This window comes from Canis lupus, chromosome 20 (assembly GCF_011100685.1).
Source record: "Canis lupus familiaris isolate Mischka breed German Shepherd chromosome 20, alternate assembly UU_Cfam_GSD_1.0, whole genome shotgun sequence".
Classification (NCBI taxonomy): domain Eukaryota; kingdom Metazoa; phylum Chordata; class Mammalia; order Carnivora; family Canidae; genus Canis; species Canis lupus.
Window position 1 is genome coordinate 42,658,610 of NC_049241.1, and position 25,210 is coordinate 42,683,819.

The window sequence follows — 25,210 nt, forward strand, 5'->3', positions numbered from 1 at the left end:
TTCATTAGTTGAGTGTCCAGCCCGAGGCTGTCATGATGGGACCCTCTGTCAGGTAGCATGAAGACCTTCTTCTCCACCCCCCAGGCAGCTATTCACACCTGTCGGTGCCTCCCGTGTGAAGCTATTCTGATTTCTACCGGGCCCTCGGTTGGTGGTAGCACAGGGCAGTCTGCGATAGTGAGTGTATGCATGTCTGTCCAGGGCAATGGAATGAACCCAACCCAAGCTGCATCGCCTGCTGGGTAAAGGCCTCTTATCTTGAATCAGGTGGGGATGGCTGACTCCCATGTTCCTTCTCTGCAGATGAATTCTTTAGCCAGAGCTGTGCCCCTGGGGCCGACCCGAAGTCCAGTCTCTGCGCACTGTGCATTGGTGACGAGAAGGGTGAGAACAAGTGTGCGCCCAACAATAGTGAGAGATACTTTGGCTACACCGGGGCTTTCAGGTGAGTGCTGTGGCTGAGGCTTGCCCAGGATAGGGCCTTGTCCTTCATCCCTCATCTTCCAGCATCTTACAGTGCATTTCTAAGGAGCCAGATGTGGCCTGTCACAGCAGAGCCAGGAAACAGCCTGGGGTCCACTAAAAGGCTGCACCTGTGAGGGCTCCCCGCTCCTCCCCTCGGGGCTGCCATGGGGCTGCATGACTTCAGCTCTGCTGGGCCCTCCCCTGTGGCCTGGGGCCAAAATCAAAGGGTAGTATTTGTGGTCTCTTAAGTCCTTTCTACCACCCATTTTTATGTGCAAGAGTTCTCTTTCCTGGAGCCACCACCTTCTTCTCTCCCACCCTCTCCCTCTCCCCTACCCCATCACCTTTGTCTAGGTTATCATTACATCCCACACGTCACTTCTCTCTTTGATTTCAGCCTTAGAAATGGCAAAGACAAAGCAAGACTGCAGTGTTATTCTCCACTAGTAAAGTGAAAGATAAACCAAAAAATAAGTTTTTGGAATTTACCAGTTCTAACCACTTAGTGATCCACAGTAACTATCCACAATTCACAGTTACCACCCTGCTCCTACAAATGCTGGGATCATTTCTCAGGGGTCCTTTCTAATTCCTTTTTCTCTATTCACCAAGAATATATTGCACTTGGGGCACCTGGGTGGTTCAGTCTGTTAAGCATCTGACTCTTGATCTCAGCTCAGATCTTGATCTCAGAATGGTGAATTTAACCTCTGCATTGGGCTCCATGTTGGACATGGAGTCTACTAAAAAAAAAAAAAGAAAGAAAAAAAAGAAAGAAAGAAAGAAAAGAAAAGAAAAGGAAAGGCAAAAAAATATTGGACCACAAGATGGCATCATGGATCTGACAATGACAGTGGACAACCGGGGTCTTTGAACTTAATATATAAATACAGTAGCCTTCTCTCCAATGATGGGATGATATAGACATAACTTTTACTATAGTGTGAGTGACTCCTAAAAATATTTTGTGACTTTATAAGAATATCTTTAAAAGACTAAAGATTTCCTGGGGTGCCTGGGCAGCTCAGTGGGTTAAGTGTCTGCCTTTGGCTCAGGTCATGATCTCAAGGTCCTGGGATCAAGCCCTGCATCAGGCTCCCTGCTCAGCAGGAAGTCTGCTTCTCCCTCTGCCCTTACCCTACTTGTGCTCTTTCATGCTCTCTTTCTCTCAAATAAATAAATAAATAAATAAAATATTTTTAAAAAAGACTAAAGATTTGCAAATGGAAAAGTTGTGATGTGATTCTGCTCAGAAATATTGAGTAGACACATATGTGATAAAAACCCAGAGGAGTCATGTGCTTTTCCTTTTAAACTTTTGGGAAAGTATTATTTCATTGGAAACACCACACTTTAGTATTCCTGTTATATGAGAAGGAAATGCTTTGTCTTTTGTCTAAACTGAAAGCTGGAACCAGAACTCCCATCACTGCTGTATTTCTAACTAACAATCTTATATTACTGGTTCTTAATTTTCAGTTTTCAGCTATTTTCCACTGACTTTCCATTATGGAAGAAGAGATTCCAGCCTCTCCTGCTGCTCCTATGTCTATTCTACTCACAACTATGAATTTCACCCGCTTTTAAACTCAGCAAATTTATGTCGTATATGTGCTTACGTTATTATGAATATGTAAATATTCCTGTATTAAATATGTGTATAATAAGATTGCACTTCCCTTATGGTACAAAGGTTTTGTTTACTCTAGAGTTAGTAGGTGTCTTATTTTTTTATTTTCTTAATTTTCTGTGCTTAAAAAAGAAATCAGTAATTCATCTCAAAACTGCTAGCCAGTAATGTAAACCTGCTAACGATACATACTCAGAGTGAATGCTGACATGGGTTCATCAGATGCTTCTCTAGATCCCTTGCACATCTGTGGTCTGGGATTCCCCTTGACAGTCATTCTGGGATTTCCCTTCTGCATACTTCATGTTAAATTGCCTGTTTCCTGCATATCATATCTTTCACTTTCTTGGTTTTGTTGGCACAAAACACATCTTTTTGAGAAAGGCTGAATTGGCCTTGGTGGTTTTTGAGTATTACCTGCCTGAAGATGTCTTTATATTACCTTTGAAATGATTTACAGTTGGGCTGGATAACTAAGCGTAGGTCGAAAAACATTCTCCCTAGAGATTAAAAAAAATTTTTTTTAAGATTTTATTTACTTATTCATGAGAGACACTGAGACAGAGAGAGGCAGAGGGAGAAGCAGGCTCCATGCAGGGAGCCCGATGCGGGACTCGATCCCCGGTCTCCAGAATCACACCCTGGGCTAAAGATGGAGCTAAACAGCTGAGCCACCCAGGGTGCCCCTCCCTAGAGATTTTTTTTTCCATCCCTAGAGATTTTGATTTTGGATTTTCCATATCTGGGAAATGACAGTGTTAGCTATTTTGACCAATTCTCTCACTAAAAACAAGCAAAAATGCTGAATTAGTCCACAGGTGCACACACATACACACGTTCTTAGGACTACCGAATAAATGACAAAGGAGTAAGATTATTAAGGGCGAATAGGAATTCAGAGAGCTAAGTGTTCACTTTGTCCTGAGGACACACTTGAATACACAAGTTACATACACCTTCAGAGAGTAATGAATCAGAAGTAATTTCCCCACCTACTCCTGGGGGCATCAAGTTGGTGGATACTGAGGAAAATAGGGAGAAGAATATACACCATCCGTGAGAAACTGAATCCATGAGCTACCTCCTGCATGGATTTGCAGCTCAAACTCATATCCCCTAAAATGGTCCAGAAATTCTCAAATCATAAATATTTTTATTATTTTAAAAAAAGATTTTATTTATGTATTTGAGAGAGTGAGAGAAGAGAGAGCATGAGTGGGGGAAGAACAGAGGGAGAGGGAGAAGGAGACCCCCCCAATGAGCAGGGAATCCGCCACCTCGGGGCTCGGTCCTGGGACTCCGGGATCATGACCTGAGCTGAAGGCAGACATTTAACCAACTGGGTCACCCAGGTGCCCCTCATAAATATTTTTAAAAGTGGTCCCAAACTAGCAGCCCCTCTAGAAACTTGCCTGGAAGACAGCACCTTCAGGATAGGCCTCAAAGATTGCTCAAAAATCCTGTCTCAATAACAATGAGCAGTACATAGTCAAAAGGAACCAATATTAACCAAATACACAGGGGAAAAGTTATCAGAAGCAACATCCAGCAGAAACAATACGGTAGTATTTTTATAAAAGAATAAGAATTTCTGGAAAGGAAAAAAATATAGCAATTGAAACCAACTATGCAGTTGACCGGTTAAACAGCTTAGGCATAGCTAAAAAAAGAATTGAGGAAGATATGTGAAAAAATTATCCAGAATGTAACAGAAAGACAGAAGTTACACTAAATTCAAAAATTAAAAAAAAAAAAAAAACATTAGTTCATTGTCTTCTAGATCTGGAATTTCTGTTGAGAAATCTGATACCACTTTGAATTCCTGATTCTTTGTATCTGACTGTTCCTTTTTGAAAAAAGATTATTTTTGAGTTTTCAACAATTTATTTGTAACTTCCTCATTCTGAGAGAATAAGGTTCAGGAGGTTTAGAAAGTGTCTTAGATATACAGGTTGACACAAAGAATATTTTGTAAAGATTAAAGAAATCAAACACCTATACTTCCTTCTTAAATATATATTTCTCTCAATTTACAGAGATTTAATAATGAATGAAAAATACTCTTTAGGAAAAATTCATTTGGGGTTTTATCAAAAGTAAAATGCTTTGAAAATGAGTTTCTTAAGAGGTTTCTGAGTTTTTAAAAAACGATTTTTAAAAATCTCTAGTGTTCTGAAACTTCATACTTCTATTTCTTCATGTGGGTCTCCTTTTAATCCTTTGGATTGGGCACTTGGTGGGCCTGTTTCATTTGGAAGCTCAAATTGTTCTGGGAAATTTTACATCATTATGTCTTTGATAATTTCTACCCTGTTTTCTCTGATTTCTCTGTAAACTTTAGTTCTTAAATTATAGACTCTTGGATTATCATTTCATTTTCTTATTTATCTTTTATTATTTACTTTTTGTTATCTTCCAGTTTCTGGGGTATTTGCTTAGCTTAATCATATATCATTTTTTAGAATTTTTATGATGATGATTTTTTACATTCTAAGAACACTTTGTCTTCTGACTGGTCCTTTGTTTAGAGCTGCTTGTTCTTGTTTTATGAGTTCTGCACTTTCTTTCATCTCCTTAATGATATTAATCATAGTCTAAAAAGTTTTATTTTGTCTCCTGTATTGTCTCTGTATATTATGAATATAATTAGCTATTTTTTTCAGTCTACATTTTTTCTAGCATTTCTTCAAGGATTCAGTGGTTTCTGGCCATTTGTCCATATTTAAGAATGAAATACTAGCGCTGACTGTTCTGTGTCAGGTACCACATCTTGACTTATGAGCCTCACCTGTGGGGCAATTGGTGTGTGTCATTTCACTATGGGGCATCCAAATATGAGAATCTATAGGAATTTTTCTTGGATTGATCAGGTTTTCCAAAGAAAGAATCATCTTGTATGCTTCTTGGGAGGCTGCGTGGGGGAAAGAGGTTATGATTTAACCTTCTGGAATATAGATTTTCAGTATACTCTGATATCAGTGTTGGGCCTCTGCTCTCCACTGTGCTTGGCTCTGTGTCTCTAATGTTGTTCAGGTTCAATCTCTTGTGAACAAACCTTCAGTCTTCTGCTGGGGTGTGGGGGGAGTCATTTTACATCCGCATGGAAGAGGAGGGCACCTAAGCCATGTCTGTACACACTCTATCCAGTCCTCCTGTCTCAGCCACTTTCAGTGGTGCCTAGTACTTCTAACTAATAAGCCTTTCTGGAGTTCTGCAGCGCACATCAGTTTCCTTCTGGGCTCGCCCCACTTCCAGCTTACGTTACAGCTGTCTCTGCTCTGCTGGATCAATTCCTGTTCATTGATTTGCTCTCCACCTTGCAAACATTGTCCACAGTATCTTTACTCTATTCCTCCTGCCCTCCTTTTGCTCATGGTTTATGGCTTAAAAAATATCTCACTAATGTAAAAAAAAAAAAATCCCCAAACCCCAACAATCTCAGTAATGTCATTTTATTGGGATTCTAGAAGCAGAGAAGGCTCACAAGCATATGTGTTCAAGCTACCATTTTAAATCATAAGTTCCTGGAAATATTTGCCTTTATCTGTTCCGTGTTTACTTCCATGTTTTAGTTTTTGGCATGCATCTTACAAATATTTATGAAAACCCTAATAGTTTTTCTTCTCTGGCAATGTGTTTATATTCTGGAACATTTTAGGTGCCTGGCAGAGAAGGCTGGAGATGTCGCATTTGTGAGAGATTCCACTATCTTGCAGAACACAAACGGTAAGTGAAGTGTTTCCCTCTCATGTCCCAGTATTCAGATTTGCAATTGGGAAGCTGTTATAACCTTTTCTAGGCTTTGGATCAGGTTACTTCCAAAATTCTTTACCTCCTTATGCCATATGGTATGTCTATGAGTGTGACATTGATTTTGAAGCCAAATTTCTTCTCTCTTCCCTCTCTCTCTCTCTCTCTCACACACACACACACACACACACACCAGCCATACTCAGTAGCAAATATCTCCCTGGCTTTGTCTAGTTAACCACAGAAGCACAACATCTCCCTGTGCCATAGTTTTATTTTTTATTTATTTATTTATTTATTTATTTATTTATTTATTTATTATTTATTTATTATTTATTTATTTATTTATTTATTTATTTATTTATTTTCCTGTGCCATAGTTTTAAGAAAGGAAGTAAGGACCTTCATTTGGACCCATGTGAGCTCGCAGTCTGGAAACTCCTTGAGAGTCTTTGCCCCCAAAGGCAAAGACATATAATGGAAGGTGAATAATAATTGCTAACTTCAGCACCCCTAGCCATCTGATTGCCTTCCAAACTGCAGCCTTCTCCTGAGCCCCCACTCGGTCCTCACTTGGCCCCCACGGCCCCCAGCAGATGACTTGCCACTTCACCCCCTGAGAAAGAACTGCCTCCTCCAAGTCATGGCCACTCCTCCGTCCTTCTGATTCTCCCCACGTCTCTTGGGAAAGGGACTGAGGACAGACCTATAAATTTGGAATGATCTCAATATCAAATAGACAAAAGCTGAGAGAACAGATAAAGTGTTTTTGCTTTTGTTTTGAGGGGGGAGGGTAGAAGGAGAGAAGCAGGGACCTAAACAATGAACCTGTGTTTGCTTAGACACAGACATACATACAATTGTGTTTCAGATTTATGAACCATTAATCTAGGTGATCTCCAGGGATCAGTTTGATGTCATATTTTTAAATTGAAGTATAATTAACACACAGTGTGATATTAGTTTCAGGTGTACAGTGTACTGATTCAATTCAATAGTTCTGTACATTACTTGGGACTCATCATGACTCATCTTGATCCCCTAGAGTGATGTCATAGAGTGACTTAAATAGAGAAACCTATTTAAGTATAGGTTTCTTTGGGATTTCACAACTGTATTTTTTTAAATTGATGGATCATATTTGATAAACTTGTAGAAGTTCCCGTTCTTTTTCTAGTTAGACACTAAGAGCATTTGAATATGAAGGGAAGGAGAAAACAATTTCTTCTTGAACATAAACCAGATATTCTTCTTCTGGAACTCATTGGAAAATACGGTACAGGTGGAAGGCTTTCTCTTTTAAAAAACTAACAACTCAAAAAAACAAAAACTAAAACTAACAACTCTATTGAGATATAATTCATGCTATAAAAATTCACCCATTCAAAGTGTGCAGTTCCGTGGTCTCTAGCACATTCACGGAGCTCCACACCCACCAGTCCAATTCTAGAACACTCACACACCCCCATACAGTACCCCTGCGCCTTTCCCCACTCCTCCAGAGCTGCCAACCACCAGTCTATTTTCTGTATCTGTAGATTTGCCCATTCTGGACATTTCACATAAATGGAACCACATAAACTTTTGTGACTGGCTTCTTTCACTGAGCATCACATTTTCAAAGTTCATCCACATTGTAAAATGTTAGAATGTGTCAGGGCTTCGCTCCTTTATATTCTCGAATCTTGTCCCCTTGTATGGAAGCAGCACTGACACTTGCTGTATTTGGAGTTTGCATAGCTCGTGCGGACAAAGCTTCCTGCACTCTACCTCACATCACTGCGACCCACACGTGACCGTTTCAGGAGGCCAGGGGACTCGTCGGACCCACCCAGAAAAGACCTTTGACCAAGCGGGGCAGCCCTGTGGCTAATGCTGCCTCTTTTTTCTCTCTCCAGGAGGGAACCCTGAGCCATGGGCCAGGGATTTGAAGCTGGAGGACTTTGAACTGCTGTGTCTTGATGGCACCCGGCAGCCTGTGACAGAGGCTCGGAGATGTCACCTGGCCATGGCTCCAAACCATGCTGTGGTATCTCGGGAAGAAAAGGCCGAACACCTGAAGCAGGTGCTGCTCCTCCAGCAGGTGCGGATCACGAGGGCCTCCTGCCCTCTCTTAACCACACGGGTCCCAGAGCTGGGTGAAGCAGTCTGTCCAGAGCCCTTCTTTGCAGTCCCTCTGCTTGAAGCTGGTGGTGACAGCGTTTGCTTCATGCTGAGGAGCTGCCCAGAGTCTCAGTGAGAACATGTGTAATCTCTAAAACAACAAACCCAGAACTTCTGTGGATTGAAGGCTATCTGTGGGAAGCGGTTTGAAAGAAACCATGCAATTTCCTTAAAGTCTGTGATTCTGTTTTGGAACTTCTACTTTGGTAGTAGAACATCAGGTGTCCAGGTGTGCTTTAAAGACGGTGGTCCTGGAATGGTAATCAGAGGTACAGTAACCTCGCTATGGCACACTCACTCATGCTGCTAGGAGGTGGTTCATCGCTGAGGTGTGTTGCTCTTGCCCCGGAGCACGGAGAAGGAACTTTGGCCAAGAGAGGCTAAGTGACCCTCCCGAGGCAATGTCCTAACCAATGGCAGAGATTTCCAATGCAGACTGCCTGTGTGGGAGAGCTGGCCCTGTCAGAATGCTGTAGGTGACCACCTTTTGGGGGAGACCTCAGAAATTCTCAGCTATCACCTAGTCATGCAGAGGTTCTACAGGAAGAGGCCACAGATGAACAAGGAGGGAAGATGGAAGATGGGATCGGAAGTAGTGAGGGGCCCCGGCACTGCCTGGTGGGTCTGTCACCCCGGGGCCACGGGAGGACATGCGGCAGGGGAGGGCTCAGCCAAGAGGTAGAAGGGCTCCAGAACTCAGCTCCTTTCCTTCTGTAGGCTTCCCAGGCCTGAGCCTGGATGGAAGAGAGGTCCTTGGCCTCTCCTAATCCTAAACGTTCTCCTGTTTCCCTTGGCCACTTGCTTACTGTCTGCCCTTTTATCACAGATGCAGTTTGGAAGAAATGGAACCAAATGCCCAAGCGAGTTTTGCTTGTTCCAGTCTGAAACCAAAAATCTTCTGTTCAATGACAACACTGAGTGTCTGGCCAAACTCCAAGGCAAAAACACATATGAAGAATATTTGGGATCAGCCTATGTCACGGCCGTTGCTAATCTGAGACAGTGTTCAGCCTCCCGTAAGTGCAACAGCCTGGAGGAGCCACCATGAGTGGAGGGTGGCGAGGCTGGAGGGCCAGACAGCATTTTAGGAATGGAGATGGGAATAAAAATGTTAAGGCAGTGTGTATCCCTGCACCTCAGGAAGCAACAGCATCAGTGATGAGGTGTAAGATTTAGAGAAAAATAAGGCAGTGGTGATAGGCTAAATTTTTATAATGCTGAGAGTGCCTGTCATGGTTCTTAGAAACGGATCATTCATTTTGTTCAGTAGAATGAAGTGTGTGTGTATCTGCATGTAGGTATACTTGTGTAGGTATACGTACATATACACACGTATATATATATGTGTGTCTGTGTGTATATATGCACGTATGTGTTCGGAAATGACAAATTCTGGTCTCTAGACTGTTACCGTAAATACCAACCATTGAGAGTACAAATTCCAAGAAAGTATCTTAGCCAGGAAAGTATACTGACAAATAATTTGCTCCTTTAAAAACATTTATAAGATATTGCAGAGCGTTGTAAGGCTCCAGGTGGTTAATCTAAAATTTTAGTGTGTATTGCCTCCCTTGTGCATGGGGGTCACCCAGAGTCCCATTCCTGGCACCTCATCAGACAGCTGGAGGTGTCGGCCTGGTGGTGGTCCAGGGATGGGGTGGCACCAAAAATCTCTGTACTGGTCGTTCTCAGCTAGGTGGAGTGACCCCCCTCCCGTCCCCCACTGTCCCAGGGGACATTCGGCAATGCTTGGAGGTATTTTTGATTCTTATAAGTTGCTGGGGTGGGGTGGGGGTGTGAAAGGGTGAGTGGTGCAGCTGGTGTCTATGGGCAGAAGCCAGAGATGCTGCTAAATAAAGCATGGAAGAGCCCTGCCAACAAAGAATTCCCAGGTCTCAAATGTCAACAGTGTCGCTGCTCTTTACCAACCAGCATCTGGGGAATTGTGATGGGGTGGCCCTAGGACTCGGCTTTGAGAAAGAGGCTGTGGGGCTATTCTTGGGAGCAGCCAGCTCAGGACTGCACAGAGTACATGCTGGCTGAAGGCAGGGTCCCTCTGTCCCTGCTCAATCCCTGGCACTTAGCACAGTACCTCACACAAAGCAGGCCCCAGAGTACTAGTGAATGACTGAGTGAACACCATTGCAGACAGATTTGCATAAAGACGAGGGTGATGAATGGCTCACGTCAGAGGACCACTCATGTCTTGTGAACTTGAGTATGACTGTTGATTCAGTTAGAGACAAATGGGATGGATCTTGTGTCACTAAGGCCAGGGCAGGAAGTGGCTCAGGATGTGGGGGACAGAGCTGGCTGGCCAAGGGTTGGTGGGAGAAGGCAGGGGGAAAGTCTGTGTTTTAGTACCCTCCTTGGTCGACTCGGGTAAAAAAAGAGAAATCTGTTTCTGAATATCCTGCTTTGGTGTGTCCCACAGCGCTTCTGGAAGCCTGCGCCTTCCTGAGGAGATAAAACACATGAGAAGACTGCCTGGCCTTTTCCCCAGAGGTGCCTCGGCCCCTCCCCCTCACTGCTCCTACAGCCTCCCCCTTGGGGGTACTGGGCCTTCTCCCCTCCTGGCCAATCAACTGCTTTCCCAGCTCCTTGCTGTCATCCTTGCAATAAATAAAATGAGAAAGGCTTTCGATTTTCATTCCTTATAAAGCATCATTCATCTTTTCTAGAATTTTATATAGAAATCATGTGTCTGATCAGATACTGGCACAGCTGGATCTCTCCTTCCACACTTTCCAGGTCGGGCTCCTTTTCTTCCCTTTGGGTTCAGTGCCTGCTTGTCTAGAAGCAAAGACCAGGCCCAGCATCTGGTTACCCCAAGGGCATCTGGATGGCTGTTCACATGGTTGTTGCTGTGTGTGCTGGGGTGGGTGTGTAAGCGTGTGTGCACGTGTACGCGTGTGTGCCTGTGTTTGTATATGTGCTTTGTGTGCATGTGTTTCTAGGGCAGGGAGAGGGATAGGGAGTAGGAATTGAGGCATTGGTGAAAGAAACTGGGTATCACAAAGATTTTTGAGAATTTGGTATCTTAAATAGATTGCATCAGGTACAGTGAATGTACAAATACAGGCATCATAGGGAGAGGTGACAACCTTCTGTCCCTTGGCCTTCTGACTGGCTTTATTGTCCCTCCCCCTCTGGTTAACCTCCACTCACTCATTTACACTCCCCCCCACTTCCCTCAGCCCAGCTCTAGAGAGCAGGGGCCAGGTGGGCTGCCCTCTATTCCTTCAGCAAGCAGTCGGGCCACTCTCCTATTCTCTGTGCACCTCACTGTGATTGGGTTCTAACCTGTTCTCTCTCCTGAGTGGCTCTGGAAAAGGACACCCATGCCCTCCCAAACTGCCAGCTTCTCAGGGTTTCCAGGTCTCTTCCCCTGAGCCCGTAGCCACTCCTGACCCCATGGTCCTCTCACTCCTTCTCGAACCCCGTTCCCTCAGCTTTCATACCACTCATCCTCCTCTCTGGCCTGCCTTCCTCTGCCTTGTGGAGGGTCCATGCTTTGTTCTTTCAGTGTGCTCCCTGTGGCTTTCTTCTCCAGGCTTTTGCTTCTGACCTATGAAAGAACCAAATGATGTGGTCTCAGCTACTAATGTGGACCTTATTCCAGAAAGTGGGGCTCAGGGGTGGCTAGGTACCAGCTCTCTCAGATTGCTAACTTTTCCCTGGGAAGGGGTCATTTTCTGGCTTTCAGTTTTTCCTTTGGCTCATTGGACCCAACAAGTAAACCCATGCCAACCAGAGGAAGACTGTACCTTCAAAGGCTGATGTCAGACAAGGGTGGCAGTGTTGACCACCATCAGTGGGTAGGTAGCTTTGCTGCTGCCTGCACCGGGCTCTGAAAGGACATGAATTAGGGTCCCCTAAGCTTAGGATGAAAACTCACTTTTTTTTTTGCTACTATAATTATGGCCCAGTTATGCCGTGTATCCTCAGTAGCCTGAGAAGGTTATTCAGTGAGCAACATTTGATGCTGTTGCCATATTAGTTATAATAACAGCCCCACAAAGCATGACATTTGAACAGTATGAACTTTCTTGTATAAATAAGATATGAAGGTGAAATTAAAGCCCACCAGTGAAATCCCCTTTCTAGCTGAAATTAAATGAGAAAATCTAACATCACTGCATCCATCAGCTCATGCTAAGTTCTATAGAAATCTTAGCAGCTTACACAACAAGTGCTTATTTTTGTCTCACACCCATGTCTTTGCACCAGTGGCTCTTTTGCTCAGCTCATACCTTTGTTCTGAGATCTGGGCTGAACAAGTGGCTCCACCTGGGGTCTGCTGGCCTGAAGACAGAAAGGAGAATTGGAGATGCCTCACAATAACTTCTAAAGCTTCTGTAGGGGCAATGGCTTTGCCATTCCCATCATTTCATTGCTCAGAGTAAGTTGAGTGGCCACGACATCAACAAGGCAGGCATATGATGTCTTGCAGGGAGAGGCCCAGTGGGAGGAAGCAGTGAATATTTTGGCAATAGGACACTATTTCTCTTCTGGATCTGAGGCATTACCTTCATTATTTCAACCCTAAGCCTATGTCTCTCTTTTCTGAAATTTAGTGTTGTCAACAGAACACACATAAATATCTATACATCAGGCTCATAGTCATGAAAATAGAGAAGGTAAGCAAATCACCACCACCCATGCCATGGTTGTGGGATGAGCACCAACCTGCTCCTCCCAACTGAAGCAACAGTCCTGCTGGGCTGGAAACACCATGGCCCAAAGTAGGTCATTTCCAGTGTTAGAGCAAGAATGAAATAAATGGCTGGAGTCTGAATTTCAGGATGGAAGCAGAGGATATGTTAGGAAATCGTGTCACATGGCCATTGGGGTTGAGAAAGGTGAGCCCTCTACCCTAAGAGTGAGATTTTGAAACCAAATCAATAGAGCTGACCCACTCTTCTGGGTGAATGGGGAACTTAGAGTCAACCACAGGTGAGGAAATGTGGAGAAGGTGAAAGATCTGCTCGGAGAGGATGCATGGGCCCCAGGAACACAGCCAGTCAGGTTCTAAAGAAGAATATAGTCATAGAGACAATTCCTGTCTCTGCTGGCCAGGATCCTTAATCACTGATGCCTGATACGAATGGAGGACTGATCCATCTTGGCCATCACCCACCAGGACAGTGTCTGCATATGGGGAGAGATCACAGCTTCTGGAAATGACAGGTGGTGAAGATCAGTAATGAGGCAGCAGAAGGATATGAGTGACAGGTGGTGAGCAGGTGAGGCCCTGGGAGGCCGTGGGAATGCTGAGTAGGACTCGGAGCCCTCTGCAGAGCAGGAAACTGGTACCACAGCCTGCTATTTGAGTTTTAAAGAACAGCATCACCCCTAGAGAGATAGAGGGTATGGAGAATCTGGGGTAAGGCAGGGACAAGATGGAGGAAAAGAAGAAATAGCACATCTCCTCTGCTTCAGCTTGGCTGGGATGATGGTCAAGGGTTCCAGGCATGAGAAGGAACCAGTTTGTGGATTTTGTCTTAGCTACTAGAGAAATATGCCTCTTTCTGTGTGTCTCATATCTCTGGGGACAAACCAACCCCGAAACTATATCTGTGGTAAACCATCTCAGACCTTTGTACTCATGAATTCTTGCAGAAATGGGAAATGTGTTGCCCAGTCCTGTAACTGCCCGTATGCTTCTTTCTCCTCCCACAGGCAGTGCATTCTGTGTAGCGCAAGCCCTGGGCTGCCACACGACCTTTGGCTCCCACATTCTTTTCACACTGAATGGAGTGAGGGCGCAGTTTGGCGTCCTTGCTTTCACTTCCTCCAAGCCCTAGCTTCTCACAGGCTTCCAGGGAAAGCTCTCGACCTTGCATTCTGCATGGTCTTCACTTGTGTCTGCTTCTCTGCTTCTCCACCCTCTGGCAAGACCTTCCAGTCCTGCACTGACTTGGGGCTGTCCCTGGCTTACTTCCTTGAATTCCCTCTGCCCCTGAGCTTGGTCTCAGAGGGAGACAACCCGCTTTCCTGTTTGTCCTGGTGGCAGAATGATTCCCATGAACGTCTGCCCACACACAGGAAGGGGGACAGTGTGATGGCAGGGAAAGTGCATTAGAACAGTGATAGTAGAGCATTTCATGGTGCCTGAGCAGAGAGCTGTCCATACAGGGCCTCTGTACGAAGCCCAGGAAAGGTACCCCTTTCCCACAGTGTGCCCAGCCCCCGCCGGGGAGCTCGGCCCACTCAGCCATGTACATAGGCTGGATTTCAGGCTCAGTGTGTCCCTCCTTGATGTGTCATAATCAGGACTCCGCCTGCCCTCCACCTGCATAGACCCCATAGAAAGAGAAGATGGAGCAGGTGCAGGATTCCTGTGGGGGAATCACTCACATCTGAGCTCAGACACCCTCCAGGAAGACCGCTGATAAATCTCATAACATCAATCACTCTCCCGGGGCCAGTGACAGCTTCATCTCTCCCACTCCAGGCTACATCTTTAGGGCTGGTTTGAGTGTCTGCCTTTGGCTTGGGTCATCGTCTCGGGGTCCTGGGATTGAGCCCCATGTCAGATTCTCTGCTCGGCAGGGAGTCTGCTTCTCTCTCTCTCTCTCTCTCTTTGCCACCTCCCCTACTTGTGCTCCTCCCTATCCTTCTTATATCTGTCTTTCCGTTTATAAGCACTATGAGAGTAGCAACCCTGGAGACTGTTGTGTATATGTGTGATTGAGAAAATGAGTAAATGTGTTGATGTTTTTGGGATCTAGAGTTTACCATGAAGGAAAGGAGGAGGAAAGAAATACGGAATGGAGGAAGTAAGGTGGAAGCTGTGGGTTGTGGTGGCATGGTATGTGTATCAACTCATAATTGCAGTACAGTTTCTTTTGTGTGATACAGGTCTACTAATGAGAAGAGTGGAAGTCAGGGGGGTAACTTTTGTTTAATTGAGGTTCAAAACTGATATTCCCTATTATTAAAGTGGATTGCAAAAGTTCATCCCATAAAGCTGATCCACAGAGAAATTTTACATGATTTGTCTTTGAAAATGTCTTTTCACACAGGTGCTGCCAAACTCTGATACCAGTCTGCCAGCATATACATAGTGCATATTTATCACTGAGAAGACATTTCTAGAATTCTATTAGATTCTTCACCTGATGTTTACCTTCTAGCATGGCATGCCATTAGATTTCAGACCACCTCCAACTGGAGATAAGATGGAAGCTCTCCAGTTGCACAAATTGATTTAAAAATATGGAAATCTCTTTTGTCCTTGTGTCAAGGTCTGAAAATCACCAAGTTCAGAAAATATGTTTTTGTTTTTTAAGACTTATTTACTTATGAGAGAGAGAGAGAGAGAGAACACAAGCAGGAGGGGCAGAGGGAGAGGAGAGAGAGAATCCCAAGGAGACTCCATCTCATGCCCCTGATATCATGACCTGAGCCAAAACCAGGTCATGTGCTTAACTGACAATGCCACCCAGGCACCCCAGAAAACATGTTTGATATAAGTTTGTATAAGAGCAGAGATCTCATTTCTGCAACTTAACATTTTTTTAAAAAAATATTTTATTCATTTGAGAGAGCAGAGAGCACAAGTAGGGGGAGTGGCAAAGAAAGAGAGAGAGAGAGAGAGAGAGAGAGAGAGAGAAGCAGACTCCCTGCTGAGCAGAGAATCTGACATGGGGCTCAATCCCAGGACCCCGAGACGATGACCCAAGCCAAAGGCAGACACTCAACCAACTGAGCCACCCAGGCACTCCTGCTACTTAACTTAAAAAAAAAAAATCCAGCTGGGGTGCCTTGGCGGTGCAGTAGGTTAAGCATCTGACTCTCTAACTCAGCTCAGGTCTTGATCTTAGGGTTATGAGTTCAGGCCCCACACTAGGCTCTGCGCTGGGCATGGAGCCTACTTAAAAAAAAAAAAAAGTGAAAGTATTATCCAGCCGTAGAGTTATTTACCCCAATGTGGAGCCCAAACCCATAGTCCTAAGATCAAAACCTGAGATGAGACCAAGAGTCAGACATTCAACCAACTGAGCCACCCAGAGGCCATGGGAGCAGCACAGTGTTAATGTAGGGTATACATTTTTTTGGACCTTTACTTCTTAATTTTTATTTATTAAAATGTTTTTATCTGCGTATAGTTGACACACAATGTTACATCAGTTTTAGGTGTAGAACATAGTGATTCAACTTCTCTACACCTTATGCTGTGCCCACAACAAGTGGAGCTACCATCTGTCACCAAACACTATTGCAATATCATCGACTATGTTCCCTATGCTGTGCCTTCTATTCCCCTGACTTATTCATTCCGTAACTAGAAGCCTCTATCTCTCACTTCCCTTCACCCAGTTTACCCATTCCCCTCCCCCTTCCCCTCTGCAGCCATCAGTTTGTTTTCTGAGTTTATAGTTCCGATTCTTATTTTGGTTTGTTTATTCCTTCGCTTGGTTTTAGATTTTACATGTGAGTGAGATCCTATGACATTTGTCTCAGTCTGACTTATTTCACTTAGCAGAACACCCTCTAGGTCCAATCCTACTTTTGACATAGCACATGGGAAGTGTATAAAGAGGCTTGACATTTCTTGTGATCCAAACAAGAGTTGTCAAGTGACTCGACTACACAATATGTTTCATATGTAAGTGCTATTTTGCCCTGTAATGTTAGGTTGAGTTTATTAAGAAACATATGAATTTAATTTTCAAAGCTGTTCAGTGTTCTATATAATAGATATTGACAGTCCTTCTTGTTCAGGACAATTTCCATGGAGTCCCTGCCACTGCTACACCATTAAATTGCTGTGTCATAAAGTGAATCAGGTTATTCAACTTTTCTTTTTTTTTAAGATTTTATTGATTTTTTAATGACTTATTAGAGAGAGAGAAAGAAGAGAGAGAGAGAAAGGAAGGAAGGGCAAAGGGAGAAGGAGAAGCAGATGCCTCACTGAGCATGGAGCCAGATGTGGGACTTGATCCCAAGACCCCCGAGATCATGATCTGAACCGAAGACAGACGCTCAACCAGCTGAGCCACCCAGGTGCCCCTCAATTTTAATTTCTGAAAGAAATCCATAGAACTAATGATGGTTAAGTCTGTGGCAGCACATAAAATTCATTGTTGACGCTACCAGTTTAATGCACATCGTAAATTCCAAAATTTTCCACGCAGTATCAATAATGAATAACCACTGACTTATCCATTTTCACAAATTTTGTAAATTTTCCCAACTAAGCCTTTTCCTGCTCAACACATATTTTAACCCCCATCAGTTACAACTCATTTTAGCAGATTCCACTTCAGATTATACTGAATTAGTGTTTTTTTCAATTCCTTTGAAAATATTCTTGCCTGGAGTTATTTTATGCAGACTATTCATGTAGCAAGTAGCCAAGGAGACCTAGCAAATTCCACAGAGCATGTCATTTTTACCTCTTTACCCATAGCTTCCAGCCTGCCAGTTCTTTCAATTACCTGCAAGAAAATGTGCCTGAACAATTACTTCTATATGAATAGGTTGCTTCTAGTTTGGAATGTGGTCTTATTGGTTTTAAGAGTACATATTAATTTTTGTGTTTCCTTGCCCAGTTTTTGGAAGTTTGGTGTGTTAGCTCTGGAGTGAATGGCACTCACGTTTGGGCCCCAGTCCTGCCACTTTCTAGCTGTGTGAGCCTAGACAAATGTCTGAGCCTTAGTATCCCCCTTAGCAGAATGAGACAAATTCCACCCAAATCCACGGTCAAGTATTGAGGCGCAAAGGGGCTCAGGTTTGCAAAGAGCCTCGCACAACACTTGAGACAGACTCAGAGCTTGGAAAATGCTTGTTCACCACCTCGCTTTTCTTCCCATAACCTATTTTTATATACAAAAGTGTGTAAAAAGATTACACAAAACAATGCAACGATACAAAAATCAATATTTATTCTGCCTTTGACAGAAGCTAGTTTACACTTTGGTAGAATGGTCACGTTCTTCCCTTGGTGCAGCTCGTGCAGATTCCTCAGTGGACTGGAGCAGACTGCTGTCATGCACAGAGCAAAGGCGGCGAAGGTGTCTTCTGAACGTGGTGTCGAGGAACACGTGGAGGAGGGGGTTGACGCAGCAGTGGGTGGTCGCGAAAATTCTAAGGATCTGAACGCTTTTGTCCAGGTTGTAGTTGCTCTTACAGTCGTGCAGAGAGAAATATTCCTTGAAAGTGGACAGGAAAAGTGCAATATTGTAGGGTCCCCACATCAGAAGGAAGACAGCCATTATGGCGAAAACCAGCTGGTGAAGGCCATTCCCCCTCTCTCCAGACCTTAGTATTCTTCTCATTCGCGCGTAGCAAAATACAAAAATGCACAGTGGGAAAAGAAATCCCAAAATGTTCATCTTTAAGGTGAGAAAATACTTCCAGAATGTCTCTTCAGCCGGCAGGAAGTGAGGTCTGCTAATGGAACACTTGTATTTCTGGCTTTCCATCTGAGGTTTGTAAAACATGGATTCAGGCAAAATGACCAGAGTGGCTAAGACCCATGCCAGAACACTCGAGATGATGCCCCAGTGCATTGCCCTCGTGGTCGAGGGAAAGTTCACGTTGATAAACACTAGGTACCTTTGCACAGTCAGGAGGATATTGAAGAAAGCCTCACTGTACAGGCCTATGGAGTAAAGTATGACTAGAATTTTACACATGGAGTTGCCGAGAACCTCCCCATGCATCGCAGCATAGGCCCAGAATGGCAGGGCAAGCAAGAAACACAAATTTGAAACTGCCAAGTTTAGGAAATAGATATTTCCCATGTGCTTGAGTCCTTTATGTTTTACCAGGATGAGCACAACCAAGAGACTGCCCAGGAGACCAGCCAGGAACACGGTGGCGTAGAGCTGCGGCAACACCCGGGTTGACAGGATCTTGGTTTCGTACAGGTGGCACAGTTTTATTTCATCGTTATTCAGATCATCCTCTATGAGGACGTCATAGTCATCCTCTGGGGCTGTCACGTAATTATCCATCTTCAGGCTGCCCTGTGGAGAAGCCAAGGATTATTTCCTCTTCATACGGCTGGGTGGTCCTGGAGGGGGAAAAAAAATTGGGTTAGTGTCCATGCAGCCATCCTCTCCCTTTACTGGTACTTCATTTTACCCAGAATAGGTCTACATCTTGGAAGATTGAAAGTAAACATTTCTCTGAGGCATCTGCACCTGCTGAGAGCGGCTACTATAATTGACCTGTTTGTTATGCCCTCACGTCATACTTGAGCAGTGTGCTAACACCACAGGGCAGATAAAAAAAAAAAAAAAAAAAAGTAAGCATTCTACTTCTTTACAGAACTTTAGTTCTCCTGGTGGAAACAAGCCGTGATATCCGAAGATAATATTTAAGGAAACACACCATCGAAGAGAGCCAAGTACTGTGTCATGAAATCAGTATCGGTCCTAATTTCTGCATTTGAAAAGTCTGCTCACCCTGTGAAATAGCTTCCTGTGACAGGCTGGCTGTGTTCTTCTCTCGAAGGACAGAAACAAAGATTGCAAAAGTGAAACCATCCCGAGCATCAACATGGACTCCACTGGTTAAATACACAGATGACTTACCACTTGACAGAGTTCCAGGGGGACAGGGCACTGCCTCCTGAGCCACCATCCAAGCAGCTGTGGGAATAGTCTGGGGCTGCTGAGAGACCGCCTTTCTTCTGAGAAGCCGATCTTGACCTTTAGGGGCAAGAGAAGCCACTGTTTCTCTCGTGGGACCTTTATACCACAAGTCACTGGTCTCAGTGTCGTCAAGGAATAACCCAAAGAAAGCAACTTGAAAGCTCCTCTGGACCCCTACAGTGTTTCTCAAGTGATTGAGGAAAGCAGGAAGTCCCTTGCTCCCCCTGGTTTCCCCAGGACCCGGCCTTTGATCGTCCCCCTCCCTCTACCCTCAGCCCTGGCCTGGTGACAGGCGTCTTCCTGGCTGCTCCAGATAAGGGAACTGAGTTGCTACTGCTCTCCAGTGATATGAGTTAGGATGACAGCAGGGCATGTCTGAGTAGGTGGCAGCCAGCAGCCGAGGAGGAAGCATCCTGTGCGGTAGCCCTGTGTCCAGACCCCAGAGCCGGGAGCTCCCTACAGTGGCTCCTCGCGTCAGCAGAAGCCCCCTCCCTACATCCAGTAGGGCATCTAGAAAGCTCAGGGAGAACCACAGTGAGTGGCATGAGCTCCTCTTCTCCCCATCACTGTTAAGGGACACTGTGCTGTAGCTGGGGGGAGGGGTGTGGGTGGGTTTCCCAAGAGAGGATCTGGGGACCAAGGAAGCCACAGAGTGGTGTCACTTGGGGAAGGGGCTGGAGCAGAGATGCTCAGTACCAGTGAGGAGCAGGGGGGCGGTGGCTGCATGGGATTTGGAGAAAACAGTGAGGAAAGCCAGGAGTTAGGCAAGCTGTGAGGCACTGACCCTGCTCTGAGAAGATTCCAGGAAATTCCATGGGGTTGGTGGGGGGCATCAAGTCTGGGTGACAGAGCCTGTGGGGGAACCCGCCAGCCCATGACTCTGTTAGGAGAGGGAGCACGAGAGAAAGGAAGTGGAGAAATCCAGATTTCAGGGTTCCAGGAGAGGATGCAGTGGGTGGTGGTGAGGGGGAGGCTGGGGTGGGGGGCAGCTTGGAAGAAGGATAAATGAAGAAGAGGAACACAAAACGGCTGGAAAGTCCATGTGAACTTCTCCCGATGCACTCCCTGGCCCTGTGACTGACCTCATTTGGGGTACCCCCTACACAGCGGTTTCGCACTCATTTAGTTGGTTAAAGGACATCCTGTTAATGAATTCCGGAGATGTGTCTGAGGTAGCCTTCAACTCAGAGTGTGGACCTGTGAAGATGAAAATAGAAACAAACTATTAAAAGAAAGGCAAGACAAACATAAAACGGCCCAGATGAATATGCGGTTGAGCATTAAATTTAACTCAAAGATGAGTTCCTCCTCTGTACCCGTCGAGGGCTTGGCATTGGTGGGAACCTGGGCTCTGCACACTTCCCAGCAAGGACTACCCCCACCCCCCACCCGCATTCCCGCCGCCACCCCCACCCCCTGCACCAACTTCTGTGAGTGAGTGGGGGTCACTGCCACTGATGGCAGCACAGTCCTGGGACCAGGCCGTGGACCGCCCTCTTGGGGCTCTACCTCCAGCTGGGCTATTTGGAGCCACACCAGCACCCTCCCCACCTCCCCTGTCCCTCCCCAGGACCTTGAGTGAGTAAGCCATCAAGGCTCCATAATGCTCATGTCTTATTGTCAGCTGCTCACTGGTCTGTGCCGGGCAAGGAGGGGGAGTCAACTCAACTCAGAAACATGAAAAGCCTCATGGATATACGCCCACACACTACATGGTTAAATAGAGCAAAACACCAGTAAGCAGGACGTCAAGGATGTCACAGAATTATGTGAAATTTGAAGTTCCCCAGGAAAAACACTGGAAGTTTGGGACCACCCTAACTTCCTGATATTAGCAGTCTTCACTTTCAGTATTATTTTATTTTGGCTGGATTCCCAACATTCTGCTTATCCAGCCTCAGGCCATGGGGTTCTTCTCCCCCCTCCTTTTTAATTGAGATATAATTAACATACACCATTGTGTAAGTTTGAGGTGTACAGGGTATTGATTTGATATGTTTATATTGCAAAATGATCGCCATCCCCAGGTTGGCTCACACCTCTGTCCCACCATGTAACTATTGTTTCTTCTAGTAGTGGGAACAATTAAGACCTAATCCTGCCAGCAAGTTTGATGTTTATAATCCAGTTTTGTTGCCAATAATCACTATATTATGTATTAGTTCTCCAAGGCCATGGGATTCTAGAAACTTCTAAATCAATAGGAAGGAATGGTTTGGAGGTCTGAAGTGGAGGCAAGAGGAAAGTTTGATTATTATTCTATGATCTGGAGCCATTATAGCATCTTCACTGCTTGTGAAACCTTACTGTCTTCTGTGGCTTCAGCATGTGGCTCACAATCTTCCCTTTGAGGGTCTGAGTTCTTCTTCTTTTTTTTAAGATTTTATTTTTTTTATTCATGAGAGACACAGAGAGAGAGAGAGAGGCAGAAAGAGACACAGGCAGAAGCAGGCTCCATGCAGGGAGCCCGATGTGGGACTCTATCCTGGGTCTCCAGGATCAGGCCCTGGGCTGAAGGCGGCGCTAAACCGCTGAGCCACCCGGGACTGCCCTGAGTTCGTCTTTATCACTATAACTCAACCCCAATTTCCATCCAAGAAACTAAGAAGCTTTAAGTCTCATTCTCCTATACATACATGTTACTCATTTATTCAATTCATCTATTCATCTGTATTTCCAGAGCGCCTAGCTTGTGTCCAGCACCGTTCTGGGTGAACAACGTGGGCAAACATCCTGAACTCCACGGAGCTTACTTTCTATAGACAAAACCAGAATAAGCACGTAAGTTGTAGAGTAGTAGGAGAGATGTTCTATGGAGAAAAGCAAAGTGGAAGGAGGGTAAGAAGGGCCAGGATGGCTCAGGGTTTCACACTTTATGTATGAGAGTCAGAGAAAGCTTGGTGACAGGAGTGTGCAGAGATAGCACATGATTAGGTCTGATAATTAATGCTCATGATCTCATTTTGTTGTTGTTGTGGCTTTTTAAAAGATTTTATTTATTTATTCATGAGAGACACACAGAGAGAGTCAGAGACACAAGCAGAAGGAGAAGCAGGCTCCTTGTGGGGAGCCCAACGCGAGACTCGATTCCAGGACCTTGAGATTATGACCTGAGCTGAAGGCAGATGCTCAACCACTGAGTCACCCAGGGGCTCCTTTGTTGTTGTTACTAAGTTTTTATACCAGGGAGGCTGGAAAGCACACAATCCAGTAGGTTGTAGTCACACTGTCTCTAACAAGGTTTGAATCTCAGCCTTCGGAGGGAAGGCACCTTCCAAGTGCGTTGCTTCTGGATGCTCTGCTTTAGCCTAGAGACTGCTCCCTACCTGTCCTGGTCTTGTGTCCAACTGCCTTGGGTAGTCAGTCCCCTGTTACTAATTAGTAATTCTTCATAGTAAATGTTCTTTGTTCAGATTACTGATGTGTCTCTTTACTGGATGCCAATTGATGGATATACAACATTGAATTTAGTTCATTGAAGGGTTGCGAGCATTCCCAGATGATGAATTGCTAGCGTGGTGAATTTCTCAGGGATCTATTCTTTTTTTTTTTTTTTAAAGAATTTTATTTATTTATTCATGAGAGACAGAGAGAGAGAGAGAGAGAGAGGGAGGTAGAGACACAGGCAGAGGGAGAAGCAGGCTCCAAGCAGGGAGCTCGATGTGGGACTCGATCCCAGGACCCTGGGATCACGCCCTGGGCTGAAGGCAGCACTAAACCGCTGAGCCACCCGGGCTGCCCTTCTTTTCTATTTTTTTTTTAAGAATTTTATTTATTTATTCGAGAGAGAGAGAGAGAAAGGAATTTCTCAAGGAGCTAACTTGATACAGAGAAATGGGGATTCAAAATTTTAGAATGACGATCATTTAACCTATCCCTTAAAATGGCTTCTTCAAGTTTCAGGGCTCTCAGATTATCTATCAATCAATCTAATTTTTATTTGAAAATATTTCATTACAGAAAAATTGGAAAGTATAGAAAAAATAATCGGTAATAGTGATAGTCACAAATAACAGCTATTCGTATTTTTAAATAGCACTGCTTCTTAATGGAAAATGTGCAAAAATTACTTTTAGATGACTACTTTCTGCCAGATTAGTTGTTTGGCATTGAGTAGTAGGTTAAAAGGGAAAATACCCACGTGTCCTAATTTTCAGGGTTCTGAGGGTGTCTATCCCGCCCCCACATTTTCTCCTGCTGACTGCCTAATGACTAACACCTCGCCTCAGTGCTTGGTCCTCCCTGTAGGTGGCCAACCTGGGAGGGCAGCAAGAGGGGGACAGATCCTTTCAAAATGTGATTGTATTGATAATCAACCCCCAAACACAGATTTTCTATGCATTTACTAAAAGAAAAATGGTTAAATATATCTTAAAAAGCCTCTCGTGATGCATGCTGTTTATTCCGCAGTGTGCTAAAAAAAAGTTTAAAAGAGAAAAAATTCAGTTTGGTGGGGGAGACTTTGCCTAAATAAGTCTGCAAAAGAGTGAAACTAAAAAATTTAAGCAAGTTTCTTTACTACAGGACTTCTTAGAACTTTTACTACGCTAATAAGCATTGTGATCCTCCATGAGGAAGAGAGGGTCTGCAGTGTTTCCAAAAGTTGTTTGATCACAGAACCCCCCCTTTTAATTCTCAAACAGATATTTATGGGTCCAGAGCTCTGCAGAACATAATTTGAGAAATGTTGCCTTTGACATACATGTATTACTGTGTCATTGGGGTGGCCACGGACTAAGGCCTCCGTATCTCTGAAGGGAGCATAGTGGCCGAGGGTCCCAGCTGCCGCCCCCCAAAACACATCATGGCATTGGTGCCAAGGCCATGCCTACCGGGGGCTGCTCCAGCCAGTGACCCACTTGGGGACACCAGGACAGGCCCAATCCCGGGAGGTAGGCTCCTCCGATGGTGACTTTAGCTGATGCTTTCCTCTAGCCTTGCTCCCTCCTTCTCTCCTTCACTTGGGGTCAATTCGGCTTTGTCATCTGGTGGCTTTCCCAGCTCCTCCCGGTTCTCTTGCAACCTTGCAGAGACATCTCCTCTGACACACTTCTACGCCACATCCCATCTTGAAGGAGCTGGACCAACACAGCTCCTCGGATAGGAGGCATCCATCTCTAGAGTCGTGAGACCTTCACTTACTGGGGAATGATATACTTTGCAGCACCTCATCCCTCTCTGACTGTCTTGCCCACCACTACCTGTGGCCTGAGGGGGTGGAACTTTCTGGAACACTGGTGACCAGGTACTGCCATCATGCCCCTATCCCGCTCAACTCCTCAGGTCGTGTACCTTCTCTTGGTTCTCATGGCCATCCTCTTTTGTGTTCCTTCTGCCCTCGGCTCACTTCTCAATGTTCACTTTCTCCCCTCCGCTCTTCCTCTGTGCCCTCTGGAATCTGAACTCCAGAACGGACACTCCTCCTGACATCCTTTACGCATCCCAGAACCTTCCCAACATCTCTTGTCCCTCGAGGATACTCCTTCCCTCTCACACCTACCTCAGACTTGGGGGTCAGGAGATAACGTCCCTGGCCCCAGTACCACTTGGTGACCATTGTTCCCAGGTGTGCAGGAGGCCCCTTCAGTCCCCA

At 45.0% G+C, this 25,210-nt stretch overlaps 2 protein-coding genes across 5 annotated transcripts in view; one reads left to right on the forward strand and one right to left on the reverse strand.

Moving 5' to 3' along the window:
- Positions 1–10,665, forward strand: part of LTF (lactotransferrin) — a 31,333-nt gene extending 20,668 nt beyond the window's left edge. The window contains 5 exon segments of the mRNA NM_001287076.1: positions 304–445; positions 5,754–5,821; positions 7,744–7,928; positions 8,835–9,024; positions 10,443–10,665. Of these exon segments, the coding sequence (NP_001274005.1) occupies positions 304–445; positions 5,754–5,821; positions 7,744–7,928; positions 8,835–9,024; positions 10,443–10,477 (620 nt within the window). The 3' untranslated portion in view covers positions 10,478–10,665.
- Positions 10,666–17,879: 7,214 nt separating this feature from the next.
- Positions 17,880–21,324, reverse strand: CCRL2 (C-C motif chemokine receptor like 2). Of its 4 annotated transcripts, XM_038565293.1 has the most exons (4): positions 21,191–21,324; positions 20,700–20,814; positions 19,558–19,674; positions 17,880–19,034 (listed from the first exon to the last, which is right to left on the reverse strand). In XM_038565293.1, exon 4 carries the CDS (start codon positions 18,973–18,975, stop codon positions 17,926–17,928), a length of 1,050 nt encoding a protein of 349 aa, XP_038421221.1. In that variant the 5' UTR covers positions 18,976–19,034; positions 19,558–19,674; positions 20,700–20,814; positions 21,191–21,324; the 3' UTR covers positions 17,880–17,925. The 4 variants fall into 4 exon arrangements, with proteins under 4 accessions (XP_038421221.1, XP_038421220.1, XP_038421223.1 ...); XM_038565292.1 differs by lacking the exons at positions 20,700–20,814; positions 21,191–21,324 and having other exon boundaries at positions 19,558–20,130; XM_038565295.1 differs by lacking the exons at positions 19,558–19,674; positions 20,700–20,814; positions 21,191–21,324 and adding an exon at positions 19,429–19,525.
- Between the last annotated feature and the right edge of the window lie 3,886 nt (positions 21,325–25,210).